Source organism: Solea solea, chromosome 10 (genome assembly GCF_958295425.1).
Source record: "Solea solea chromosome 10, fSolSol10.1, whole genome shotgun sequence".
NCBI lineage: Eukaryota > Metazoa > Chordata > Actinopteri > Pleuronectiformes > Soleidae > Solea > Solea solea.
In genome coordinates, this window is record NC_081143.1 from 2,780,083 (window position 1) to 2,793,290 (window position 13,208).

Consider the following 13,208-nt stretch of genomic DNA (forward strand, 5'->3'; position numbering starts at 1 on the left):
ATTCATCATCTTCAAACTAAACTCATAGAGTAACAGATAAACGATGACTAATTATTGCCGCCTCATCCCTTTTTTTTTAATTATTTATTCTGATTGTTTTGACTATGATTGTAATTCTAATGTCAGTCTGACATCCTGATAAAATAAAGGTTCATTCCATCCCATTCCATTCCTACCTGTGCTTTACTTGCATCCCTGTTGTTTTCTTTTATTTTGTTACTACAGGAAATCCCAACATGACCAGAGAAAGGAGCAGGAGCCCAAAAGACCGCACATCAAGAAGCCACTAAACGCCTTCATGCTCTACATGAAAGAGATGCGTGCAAACGTGGTCGCAGAGTGCACGCTGAAGGAGAGCGCCGCCATCAATCAGATCCTGGGACGAAGGGTAGGTCACATAGATGCTCTTCTCCTCTTCTGCTCTAAATCCTACTTTTATTGATTGGGTTGAATCGTGAGTAGATCACAGTTCAAGCCGAGGCTTTAAAGTTCCAGAACTCCACGTTCCGGGTCAAATTAGTTTAAGAGATCACAAAGGTTGAAGGTTCCTCTCTCTATTATCATACAGTATTTTAAGAACTAGTCATGAGAAGTATCTTAACGATCCCCCGAGCCAATTACTTGCCTCTTAGCGGCACAGCTACAAACTGACTATCTAACTGACACTTAATCAAATTGGCTTTAATAAAAAGTGCCTGGATAATGGCACAGTTTGAAATGACAAAATTTGTTCCTTTTGAGGATTGGGGAAAGAGTGGAACCACAGAGCCATGTTAAAAAGCCTTAACGAATAGGCCCAGCGGTTGAGGCAGCCAGCCACAGCAAAGCCTAGTTTGTGGCCTGCATAGGGTAATTGCTTGCTGACATAGTTTGAATAAAAAGCGCTGCTAAATTGGAACCAGTGTTTTGATATGAAATCAAAAGTTTTTTCCCCTTCTCTTCTCTCCCTCCGACTCTTTTGCATGTTAATCTCTTCATCATGTTTTCCCTTCTTCTTTGTCTCGCTTTTATCCCCCTCTTTTTTCTACAACAAACGTTTGGAAGTTGAAACAGATTTTTTTCAGCACACTTCTCTTTACGCAGGAAACGTGTAACTGCATGCCAACAATTGACTGTATGCTATTTTTTCCCCCCTAATCTTTTTTGGACTGAAACAGTGGCATGCTTTATCTCGGGAAGAGCAAGCTAAGTATTATGAGTTAGCCCGCAAGGAACGGCAGCTCCACATGCAGCTCTACCCAGGCTGGTCCGCTCGAGACAACTATGTAAGTATCAACAGAACGGGCTGACAGAGGTGCGCCTGCGTGTGTTTGTTTGTTGGTTGTTATTGTTTGTTAATGTCAGCGTCTTAAAATGGAACACAATCACCACACACACACACACACACACTTAATTGACACTAGTCCGCTCCATGCTAATAGGGTCCATTTGTGGACCCTTTGTTTCAGCCTAATTTGTAATTCATAGCACTGTGATTCACCCTCTTATTACCATCCACACTCAAATGGATTGTAGCATCATGGGCGTTATTATTGGCCACAGTGAGTGAAAATTGCCTGGTAATGGCTGCGCTTGTCTTTGATGTTGTGCATCAGTGTGGAGCTTTAGATGTTAGACTGAGCTGTGGAGGCTGCATCGTACATACAGCAGAAAGAAGCAGCAGCAGCAGCAGCATTATGTGTGTTAATGTAGGAGGTTCAGCTGCATTAAAGATGCACTCTGTGTGTGTGCGTGTTCATGTATGTGTGTGGTGTGTATGAATCTGTGAGAGAGAGCACCAGCCTTTATTAAAAGTGTGGCTCCGGCACTCACGTTCACTCCACCACCAAAGTGCTTTGTGGTGTTTATCTGCCTCCCCTCGGACGCCGACAGCATCCCTCCTCCTTCTGTCTCCGCCGCTCCGCTGCAAAAGAACGCCTCGCTGAGGGGAAGCTCTGCTGCACAGCGTCAGCTACAGTGACAGTTAACCCACTTCCCATTTCATTTGCAGCTTTGTTAGTACAAACGTGTTCGATGGGTAACGGAGAGAAAAAAGCAGAGGAGGGACTTTCTACTTGACGTACTGTAACGATAAAAGGAAACGACAAACATTTTGTGTCCCTGTGACCCCTCCCACAAATAAAGTCTTGCTGTGTACAGGCAGCATATCAGGCATGGAAGCAACCAAAATAGGCAAGACACTGGCAGTGAGAGCATGTAGCATTGATAGTTTTTCCCCGTGTACCCCCTCTCTCATCCTTTCTCTCACCCACTCTCACTTAGTCTCTCTTCTTCCCTGTCTGCCGCAGCAGTAGAAGGCAGATTAGCTCATGAATAAGTGGATTAGCAGACTTTGCAGCAGGAAACCAAAGTGGTGCTCATATTTGACTAGAGCTACTCTCCGCTGCTATCTATACCTATAGTCTCCCCCCTGGGGATTTAGAATAAGCTATAAATCCTTAAACACTCCTACCACCTGGCTGGAAAAAGAGTGGCACTCTTCAGTCATTGAGCTATAGCCCAATTATTGTGAGCATTTTTAATTGCACTTCATGTTAATAGTGGTCTTTTAAAAAGGAGTATGTAAATCTGACGCAGAGCAAGCAGCCACTTTCCAGCCCCGGCATGGTCACGACTCAGAGAAATAAGGCCCAGAAATGACAGCAAGTCATTTAATGGCAGTGGAGACGGGGGCCGGGTGCACTTGAGTCAAATTGGCCTGGTTGTTGATCCGTCCCTCTCAGCGTGGCAGTTTGCAGTGGAGTCCGGAGTCCGGGGGATGCTGGTTGGGTGCCCAGCAGGGGATGAGTGAACATGGCAGTCAGCAGCAGGATATCAGAGTGGTCTAGTGAGCGTGAGTGCTGGAGCCACACTTTATGCGTTCCTCTGTATATTTTTAGGGGAAGAAGAAGAAGCGGAAGAGGGAGAAGATGCAGGAGACGGCCACAGGTAAGCAACAGTTCACTCGTTCATTCTTGCCTTCTTTCTTTCTTTCTTTCTTTCTTTTGTTGTGAGTTACAATTGTCATTTTAACAGTAAACTTATTTGACATTCCTGAAAAGAGATATATATGTATATATATATATGTGTATATGTATATGTATATAAATAAATATATATATATATATATATATATATATATATAAATAAAACAACTCTCTAGGTTTAGAGTATAGACTGTACATGAAAGTAGCCGCAGTCTTCAGATTAGTGATGTCACCTGCAGCTGTCAGTTCTCTATCGTCTATTTTCCTCTCAATGGGAAAAAACCAAACCTCCTAATTGACATATTGTGCTGTTGAGGAAGACCTGCCTCTCGCGAATGAGACCGTTAACTCTGTAGGAAAATGTTTACTGATGTTATAAATCAAGTAGACGTCGGCTCATATTCCTATAGACTTCCATTCAAACAGAGTGGTCCCCTGTGGTACTTGTGGACTTGATGTACAGTCTATGGCATTGACGAGTAATGACTAATGTCTCCTACTTGGTTCCGTCTTGGTTCTGTGCAGGCAGATTTGTCCGTCTGTGTGTCTTCTGCCTCCCTCTCATCCCCGTCTCCTCATGTTACACCTACTTTGGGATTAGTCTGTCCATTGTATATGACTGCGTACCAATCCTAGTCTTTGCATCCTTTGCTTGCTTGCTGCACTACACTATGTCTTTCTGCTGACCTTGTTTAGCTGTGCTTCTGAGCTTCCTCTCAGCACTGCAAGTGTAATCCATTGACAATTAGGTCTTAGGAGGACAAATGTCAGTTTATATCTTGGTCTGTGCACTGTGTAGGCCAAAAGTGATGGTGACGTTCTATACCGTTCAAAAGCCTCAAATCCTTTTTTAAAAAAAGATGCCGTTTTCTGCAGGTACAGGCCAGAGAATGAAAACGGCGTACATCTGAGGAAATGGTAAGACAAACCCTCTCTCCCCTCTTACTGTCTGCTCCAGTTCAGTATATGTCAAGTCTTTTCAAACTGCTAAACACTGACTCGAGAGGATGTACTCACAGACTAATCCTAAAAAGGTCCACCCTAACCTTGCCATGGTCATTGTGTCAGTGTTGTTCAGGCCTCAAGAGGGAGTGTTTGCTCAGAGGCCTTGTGTGTGTGTGTGTGTGTGTGTGTGTGTGTGTGTGTTGAGCACTGCTTGGATAATAAGTCAGATGATGTGTCAGCAGTTTTTTTGTTGTTTTCTCTTTCCATCATGTGTCAAAAAAAATCTCCAAATGAAAATGCAGGTTTTCTTAATGTATATTGTTAATAAATCAGACACGTTCTCCTCGCGGTGTTTTTCTAAATTAGACATCTGAAAACAGTTCGCCCTTTTTTTTCCACTGTGGGTGGAGGCGAGGACGTCAGCTCGGCTGCATATGGACTACATGTGTTGTCTCCTCCTGCATCTTTGTGGAGCAGAACAGGACTCAGCAGCAACTTAATGAGATGCTATACCTTAAAAAGACTTCATGGTGTTTATAATGCCTCCATGACAAAGACACTCCTGTGGTGTCTTTGTCATGGAAACATGTGAGAAATGTAGAGATATATTGATTCACGTGACCAAACTGTCACCTGTCCATCTGCTGTTAACAGGATTAACTTTTCCTGATGTGTGGCACATATGCAAGTCTATATTCCCTCTTTCAATCTTCCTTATGTTCACTGGATCTTTTGCCTTCCATCTATCTCCGTCCCTTCCGTCTCCCTCCCAGCGAGTCAGCTCGCATCCTGTTATTCCGCTCCCTTTCGGCAGCAGAGAGAAAGCCAGGCAGATGTGACAAATCTGGTCTTAAGACCAAATCACCCCGACCAGACAAAGGTTTTCCACATGATCGATTCCTGACCCAGTGGCTTTCTCTGAACCGAAAATTGGTTGGGCAGCTTTTCTTTCTTTTCTGTGTGTGTGTGTGTGTATGTGTGTGTGTATGTGTTTTTTTGTCACTCCTATGTTTCAAAGCGTAGAGGCCGAGGCAAAGAGAGCGAGCGCTAAAAAGCACTTTATCTCTGATCCAATAATTAGCAGCTCCAAGCCGCAGCGGGATGGACACCCTTGCTGATTCTAAATGACAGCCTTAAACTAATATGCATAATACCAAGGATACTGCCACAACTCCCCAAGCCCTCAATTTATGCAGATCCCAAAGAGCTGGATTGAGGTTAGCACAGTGTAGACGCCAAAAACATCTTTAAATGAACTTATTTGTCTCTTTCTTTTCATCCGTCGCTGCCTCGACCCCATCTGTCTCCGGCTTGTGTGAAAGGTCTGGACGGACATTTGTTAATGAGTTCATTCTCAGGAAACCATTTTTCCAAACTTGGGAAAACGTTTGCCACAGTAGATTTTTTATTTTTAGCACTTTTAGCACAGGCGTGATGAAGAACATTTAAAGAATGATTGGGGATGAACCTGCTAAAAATGTGCTGCAAACAAAACAACGTGATGGAGCTCAGTGACGACGTCTTTTGCTTTGGTCCTGTATTCAAACTCAACAGCAAGTCAACCTTTTTAAGGTCCTAATGAAATGAAATAAAAAAGAAATAATAACAATGAAATGCTGAACACTGTCAAATCTTAGTTTTGCACCAGAAGCAAACAAAGAAGACATTGCCACGTTCACATGGGTCCTGTGTTCCCACTCATTCTGATTGGAGCCAACACTCGCGTGCAGTCATTTGATCTGGAAGCGAATGTCGATGAAACACACCGGTCACAGACACCAGCAGCATTGTGACGAGTGGGAAAGGGGCGACGTCACAAAATGAAAGGCTGTTCATACTTACACATACACGCTGTCATATTAACACATTTTATGGCCGAGGTTTTTATTTCTGAAAGCCGGAGTTGAGTCGTGGAGCAGTGTTTTATGGCTTGACGTTGGTTGTCTTTGTTATCGTAAGCATGTCACACAGCTGGCTCTCACCACAGCGGAACAGCACTCGCACAAGTCATTACTCTTATTGTGAAATTAGGATTAGCATCTCTTCCCCCTCTTCACTCCGTGCTCCAGCCCCTTGTTGCTCACCCTGACCCGAAATGCACACCGATACTCCTCGTATCATCACTGTGTGTGTGTGTGTGTGTGTGTGTGCAAAGTCTTTGTTTTGTTTCTCCTCTGCCTCCTTTTGCACTGTGTAAACCTTTCGTCTGACTCAGGCCACTGATTCACAGCCGACGCACACACACACACACACACACACATGCCCTCAAGGCTTTCTTCCGTTCCAGCTGCTACACATTTCTTTCACGCTCCCAAACAAAGGTGGCTTTTTAATTCTTCTGGTGAAGACTATGGAGTTGCAAACACTTGCAAACTGCCATAAATCTGCATGAGTCATCGAGCACTGACTCTTATGAAGGTGCTCTTTTGTTGTGTGTGTGTGTGTGTGTGTGTGTATAAATGATTCAGGTTATCTTGGACTTTAAAAACTGGTCTTTGTAAGAGCATCGTGGGTCACATCTGACCACATGTCCTCGTCCAGGAACTTGAAAGAAAGTGTAGCATGATCTTTGGTGGCTTCTCCCTCTCTTTCTCTCTTTCTCTCACTGTTGAGCCGGCTCTGCTCCGTCTGATGTGTGCAGCCAGGAGTCAGCTGTCAAAAGACTTTGATGAGCGAGGAGGAAGGATTGTGTGTGTGTGTGTGTGTGTGTGTGTTTGAGAGAGAGAGAGAGAGGGAAAAGGAAGAGCAAAAAAAGGGGCCGAAGAAAATCTCTCATTCTCAAGACTGCAGAGTTTACCCAATCTCACTCAACTGCCACTCATCCTTCAGTCTCCATCCCTTATTTATCTCGCTTTTCTGGATATTTGTTGCCTCTCATCATCATCTCTCTCTCTCTCTCTCTCTCTCTCTCGCTCGCTCTCTCTCTCTCTCTCTGTCTCCATCACTCTCTGCCGTTCCTCTCTTTCACACACACGTGAGCAGCCAGCCACAAACTCCAGCTGCAATTAGGCGAGATTCTGTGCGTCTGCCTGGATTTCGCAAGTCGTTTGAATTTGGCAGCGAGCCTCCAGGCCACTGAGGCACAGCCCAGTGGCTCCACACCCTGCCTTATTAGTGACCTGGGATAATTGAGGAAGGAATCCGGATCATCGCAGCAACAAAAAAAAGAAGACTCTGGGTCTTGCTGTGAGCGGTGCAGAGGAGATGAGAGAGAGGATGTTTTTAAAAACAACTACTTCTTCACACACACACACACACACACACGAATGATGAAAAGGAAGTGGAAAAGAAAGATTTGAGCTTAAATCGGAGCGACGCCCTGGCTCATGTTACTGTTGGGAGAACATGGAAGTTGGAAAGGTTCAACCCCCCCCCCCCCCCGTTCTCCTACTCTGACCTCCACAAAGCGTTCTCTGTGCTCTCAGCACTAGTGTGTGGACGTACAGAGAGTGGCAGAACATCACACTCAGTCATTGCAGTTTATTCATGTAGTTTTAGCTCAGACGTAGAAGTCTCTCACACCGACAGCTCGGTCCTCTCCTGACGGGGCAAACGTACGAAACACGAGAGAGGAGGAGGAGACGTCGGGATGAAGGTACGACCCTCTTCAAGTCTGAAGTGTCCCTGTTGTTTAGGCTGCGGCTGGAAGTTTGTTTTGATTGAGTCATGGGTCTATTGTGTTGAAGTTTGGGCAGCTGCAGTAACAGTATGAGGGTCCGGTCTCCTCAGCTTTCTGTAATGTCTTCTTCACTTCCTCCCTTTCTCTCTCTGTCTGCCTCCCCCCCACCCCTCACCCCGGTGGCTCCTGGAGGCATTGCAGTCCCGTTTTGGAGGAGACGAGAGATATGTGGCCTTGTAAAACGCTCCCCTCACAAGATGCTTATCAGTGAAAGCAAAGGCCCTGCAGGTAACACGGGCGCAGACAGGAAGAGCTGGGCTTGAGGAAAGCAGTGTTTATTTATTTATTTGTTATTTTATTTTTTGCTCCAGTCAGTCTGGCAATTGTTAAAAGAGGCAAAACCTCAGCCCCAGCTCTCGTTTTCATCATTCACTCCTCTCCCTGCTCGTCTCCTCTGTCCTGCTGGTGAATGTGAGTGGCGGTGGAGGCCTTTGAAGCGAGACCACAGCAGAGGGAGCAGTCATTGTGTAGGGCCCCCCCCACCCCCCCTCCCATCAGCCCCAGCCTGCAGCGGCTCAGACTGAGCTGTGCGGGGGCACACGGCCAGACTTCAGCTGCCTGGGCCCCCAGCGATGCCGCCTCAGATGTGGGCAATGCCCCCCCACCACCACCACCTCCCCCTGCCTCCCACACCCTCCTCTGCTCCCCTAGTCTCACCCTCACATGCCTGAGGTTTGGGGTTTTTAGTGACTCCCCCCCCTCCTCCTCCCCTCCCCCTTTGACCACAACCAGTCCCCACCCTTTCCAACTCTCCAATATTTAAGTCTTTCCTCGTCTTCCTCTTCACCCGTTAAGTTGTAGCTCATCCTGACTCACGTCTGAGTTTGTGAAATCCTTCAGGGGAAATATTCAACATCCCAGTCTGACTTTTTTTTCTTCTTCTTCTTTTTCTTTTTTTGATGTGAGGTTAAAAATTTCAAAGCTTTTTTTATTTTATTGTCATTTTCTTTTATGTTGAATGTCTTAGAGCCAAGAAAGTGCTGAGAGTGCAGAGCATTTTCTGCCAGGTGCTTTTTTTTATTACCCTGGTGTCTTTAAAGCTCCAGTGTGTAACTTCTGTCGCCTCTACATGACACACACCTGGATGATCTCTGTTCCCCTGTCGAAACTGTTTGTAGACAACAATTAATAATATTAATTAATAATAATTAATAGAGATGTATAGAGTTGCTGTGCCCCCGTCAGCTGTGACATAAAATGAATCAGGGAAACACAAGATTAAAAACATCATTATTTAAAAAAAGCTGCATTTTGTGAACGTATTTGTCAAAGTCTTGTATGTTACAGACATTAGTTAATTTTAAAAAGGTGTCACCAGAGTGGTTTCAGCTGCTTTTATTTTGGCGGCTTCTGTTGGTGATCAATCGAAAAATATTACTTTGGACTTTGAGAAATTGTGAGGCTTAATTTAGGATTTTTTTTCCCTGACTATCTTCAAACAGTGAATCAAGAAAATAACGGATAATGAAAATAATCATAGTGTGCAGCTTCACTAGTGAACTTATAACAGCGAGAATATCTTCCTTTCAACTCAGGTGTTAATTAAATGACTAAATGAATGTTGTGAGGATTGATGACCCTCACACAAACATTCAGACTACTTTGTTTAAGTAATACAATCCTTAGTTCAACTCATTAAAATCATGTCCATAACTATCCACTGATGAGGCAGCGAGCCACAATCCATTTTTCCAGGCTACAGTGGTACCACTCGGTGTCCTGTGAAGAGACAATTACAGTCAGTTAAAGGTGTTTCCTCTGTGTGACAACAACGATAAGTGGCGTTAACAACAAGGCAAACGTGTGAGTGATTCCCGAGCATCAACTTTTTCACAACTGCATGGTAATGATTCACTGTAAGGAGAGCTGAAGACGACACTGGAGGCGTTCTGTGCTTCGACATCCAGTCACCTGAATGACTGAGTGAATGACAGGATGTTTTAGTGTAATTTAGTGTTCATGAAAGTGTGAATCACTTGCATTCCTCTTCATTTGCCATCGCTCTTTCCTTCTCGGGCACCTCGCCTGCCTGTGCAGCAGACACCTCTCTCCCCTCGCTTATATTTAGAGTCATTTGTCAGCGGTGTTTTCCTCTTTAATGGCACAGAAAGAAACCCCAGTGCTCTGTGTGAGGGAGGGAGTGAAGGGGCTGAGGAGCTGGGTTGGTGGTTGTGGAGGTTAAGGGGCTGTAAGGCAGGCGGGGCCCCAGCTGCCGACTCTTTGATTTGGCGCGGGAGGTGAAAGCGGTGATTGAGACGCGAGGTCGTGCCAGTTATTTTAACCTCCCACACTTCAAAAACCGGAGCGAGAGCTTGTCCGACTCCTTCCCCTTTTCTCCCCCCCTCCTCCCCCTCTGTCCTGTAGAGGGAAAGGATCGGAGGAAAGAGACCAAGGGGAGACTAAACCTTTGCGAGCTGTCTGAACAGAGAAGCGTTTCATTTCCTGCACAAAAAAAAAACTCCAGCCGGCATTCCTGAACACTAATGTAGAGAGAGGAGGAGAGAGGAGGAGAGGAGAGGAAGAGGAGAGGTCAAGTTGCTCCTGAATCTCAGGCTTTTTTTTGTCGACTGGACCTTATGAAGTGCTGGCCTGCTGCCCCCCCCCCAACAACCAACCACCACGCAAACACACATCCCTGCTGTTAGCCTTTTTTTTTCGCGCACACGCACACACACACGCACACGCACATGCACATGCACATGCACATGCACACTTCTCACCCGCAGCCCTTCGGGCCTCTTCCCCAGGCAGGAAGGCCAGTGCTTTTCATGTCTGTGGCAGGGGGAGGAAAAATGCTCCCCAGGAAACAGGGAGCAGTCTCAGGCGTGCGGGCTGGCTTTGAGATCCTGGGATAAAAAGAGGGAGAGCGGCAGAGGTAAATAAAAGCGACAGGGCCTCGCTCTCTCTCTCTCTCTCTCTCCCTCTCCCTCCCTCTCTCTGCCTCTCTCTGTTTCTCCCTCCCTCTCTCCTCTCTGTTCCTTTCAGTTTGTGGTGCTTAGGGTCAGCTCTCCTCTGTCCTGTTCCCTTTTATCCACATGTGGTAAAGCAGTCTGCAGGATGGCGTGTGTGCGACTGTCAGGTTGTGAGTGTAAAGATGGCGGCAGACAGCAGGACTCTCTCCTACAATAACACACTCTTGACTTTGCCACTAAAACCTTTTTCTTTCCCCTTTTTTCATTTTCTCTTCTTGGTTTTTTTACAAAACGTCCATGTTTTGAGCGGCAGCTTCCACGTCTGTCTGTGCCGCTTGACTTTGATCTCAGATTCTTTTTGATGCTGCTCTGGTCTAAAATAACTCTGCGTGGCTTGTCAATAACTAACGTAACTCTATTATGTTAGCGCGAGTCCAGAGAACACATTTGCAGCTCGACAAAGCGTTTCCTGTCAGTAAGAGTCCCGTGAAGTGGATCGAGCAGTCGAGTGACATTTTTACACCCCGGCGTCAACCTGACCTGAACCACAGACACTCGGATAATTACTCACTGAAATGTCCTGAAGTTTTTAGCAGCTGGGTCATTGTGACGATCCTGCTCCCGTGCAGATTATTCCCCCCCCCGTCGCCCACCTGCTGGCAGCCTAAATGTCAACCAGAAGAGACACAATTGGAAGTTTGCCTTAAGAGACTTGAGAGGAGGAATGAGTCAGAGAAGGGAGGGCAAAGAAGAGCGGAGCGTTGCCAGCTGGGTCACGGCAACCACCACGTTAGACTAGATCAAAGCCAGACCAGCCCACATCCTGTCACTGACCTATAACCCCGCCTCCCCCTGCCTCCCCCCCCCTCTGTAGCCCAGTGCTGGACCCGACACTGTGTGGCTCTCTTTCAATCAGCTGTAGCGTTGAGAACAAACAACAGATGATTGATTACGTTGATGGTAATGATTGTAATTTGTCCCGCCCTGAAAGCACGAGGAATGTGTGCGTGGTGAGACACACTGAGACTCACTGAGTCACTCTGAGTCATGTTGATTGGTCTGGTGTTGGTTACTGTGACGTGAATGTGACCTGTGTTTTTCAGCACATTTTCCTTTGTATACACACACAGTTACTTAGTTATTTTTGGCTGATTAATCCACTCTCTGTTTTCTTTCTTTCTCTCTTCAGGAGGAAAACGGAACAGTTTCTCCACATGCAAAGCGAAGGCAGCAGCGACAGGCCCTCTTCTAGAGATGGAGGCCTGTTAGATTCCATGAAGACCCTTAAATCCTCCAGTTCTCAGAGGAACCCCCCCAACCCAGCCCACTGCACCCCACCCCACCCCGGCTAACCCCACACCCTTTCCTTCATCCCAGTCACATGCCACCACCAAGAGCCCCTCACTGTTCTGACACTACTCCCTTCCTGAAGGCGCCTGCTGTGCTGAACAAGACAATCACGATTAGTCGGAGCACCGTCACGAAAAAAACAAAAAAAACCACGTTCTCGCACGGAAAACATCACATTTTGACGCCTGTGTTTTTGTCGTTTTCCTCTCACAAATCAACTTTTAATGCAATCCAAGGCACTGCACTGAAAAACAGCAGCAATTCTGGTGTGCACACAAACTCTTGTTTTCTCTCCCCTGCACTGCCCAAACTCTCCCGACACGTTTCTAAGTTATTGTAACTTATTGGTCACCTCCGTTGGTTTGTATAGTTTATTGGGCCAACCTTCACACCGTCACCGCCCTCTCTTCTTTCTCTCTCTCACTGGATTTCTTTGAGACCATTTGGGGTTTTACCCGACTGACCAAACACCTCTTTTTAGACTGCACTAAGGAAGACGGAGGGATCTCATCTCGTCTACGAAACATCCTCGAGACGGCATTTTAGTTTGTTTGCTGACCAGTTGGTGCACAAAAGGATCAACAATTTAAGTCGCTTTTCATTTTTAGACTGAATCTTGTTTTGAATGCTTATTTTTTGTATCTTGAACCTTGTTTCAGTTTCTTGGTGTATATTTTAGTGTTTTGTTTTTTTTAATATTGTTTTTTTATATAGTGGTATATATGAAAATAAGCTTTGGACACAGGAAAGCCATTTTTCTTGTTGAAGCGTCTTGCAGAAAATTGAAACTTAAGGCTTCTTTTGATAACTATTTGTAACAAATAGTGACCTCGAGTCTTGCTCAGATGTAAAATAATGCTCAGTATGTGTACTTTTTAAAAACTGTCAGGATATGTCAATTTTCTTGGTATTTTTGCAGGCAACATTAGGACAAAAGGCAGGAGTGATCGCTCAGAGGCCTATATTTTATTGTTCTAAAACACAACAAATGAAGCAGATATATATATTTACCCCAGCACTTGGCAGTCTTTCTTTTATTGCAATGGACCTTTTGTCTTTTCTCTCTGGTAGCTAATAGTGTGTCTTTAGCCATGTTTATTCCATGCAAGCATCTCTGTAACATTTTGATTTTAATGCTCTCTTTTAGTATTACTTGATAAATTCCTTCTTTTTTATTTTAATTATCATATTCTGGGTCACTGTCATCTTGGTTTAGCATTTTGCTTTCCAAGTGGTCATATTTGAACTGTTTGTTTTTTTGTTTTTTGTTTTTTTTTAAAGAAAAATAAAAAGGCACCATTGGCTCATGTGATCACTTGTGTGGTGGAAAGACCAGAGCTCAGAGTGCAGCACTTT

At 45.2% G+C, this 13,208-nt stretch overlaps 1 protein-coding gene across 3 annotated transcripts in view; it reads left to right on the forward strand.

Annotated features, from left to right (window-relative positions):
* The window catches only part of lef1 (lymphoid enhancer-binding factor 1), a 43,706-nt gene extending 30,542 nt beyond the window's left edge, over positions 1–13,164 (forward strand). Inside the window, exons 7-11 of one of the 3 annotated variants that reach the window (XM_058639708.1) lie at positions 217–388; positions 1,158–1,265; positions 2,886–2,928; positions 3,843–3,884; positions 11,692–13,164. In XM_058639708.1, coding sequence (XP_058495691.1) covers positions 217–388; positions 1,158–1,265; positions 2,886–2,928; positions 3,843–3,877 — 358 coding nt within the window. In that variant the 3' untranslated portion in view covers positions 3,878–3,884; positions 11,692–13,164. Of the gene's footprint in view, positions 1–216; positions 389–1,157; positions 1,266–2,879; positions 2,929–3,842; positions 3,885–11,691 lie in introns of all 3 variants that reach the window. The other 2 variants (XM_058639707.1, XM_058639709.1) reach the window with 2 other exon arrangements.
* The last annotated feature ends 44 nt before the right edge of the window (positions 13,165–13,208 follow it).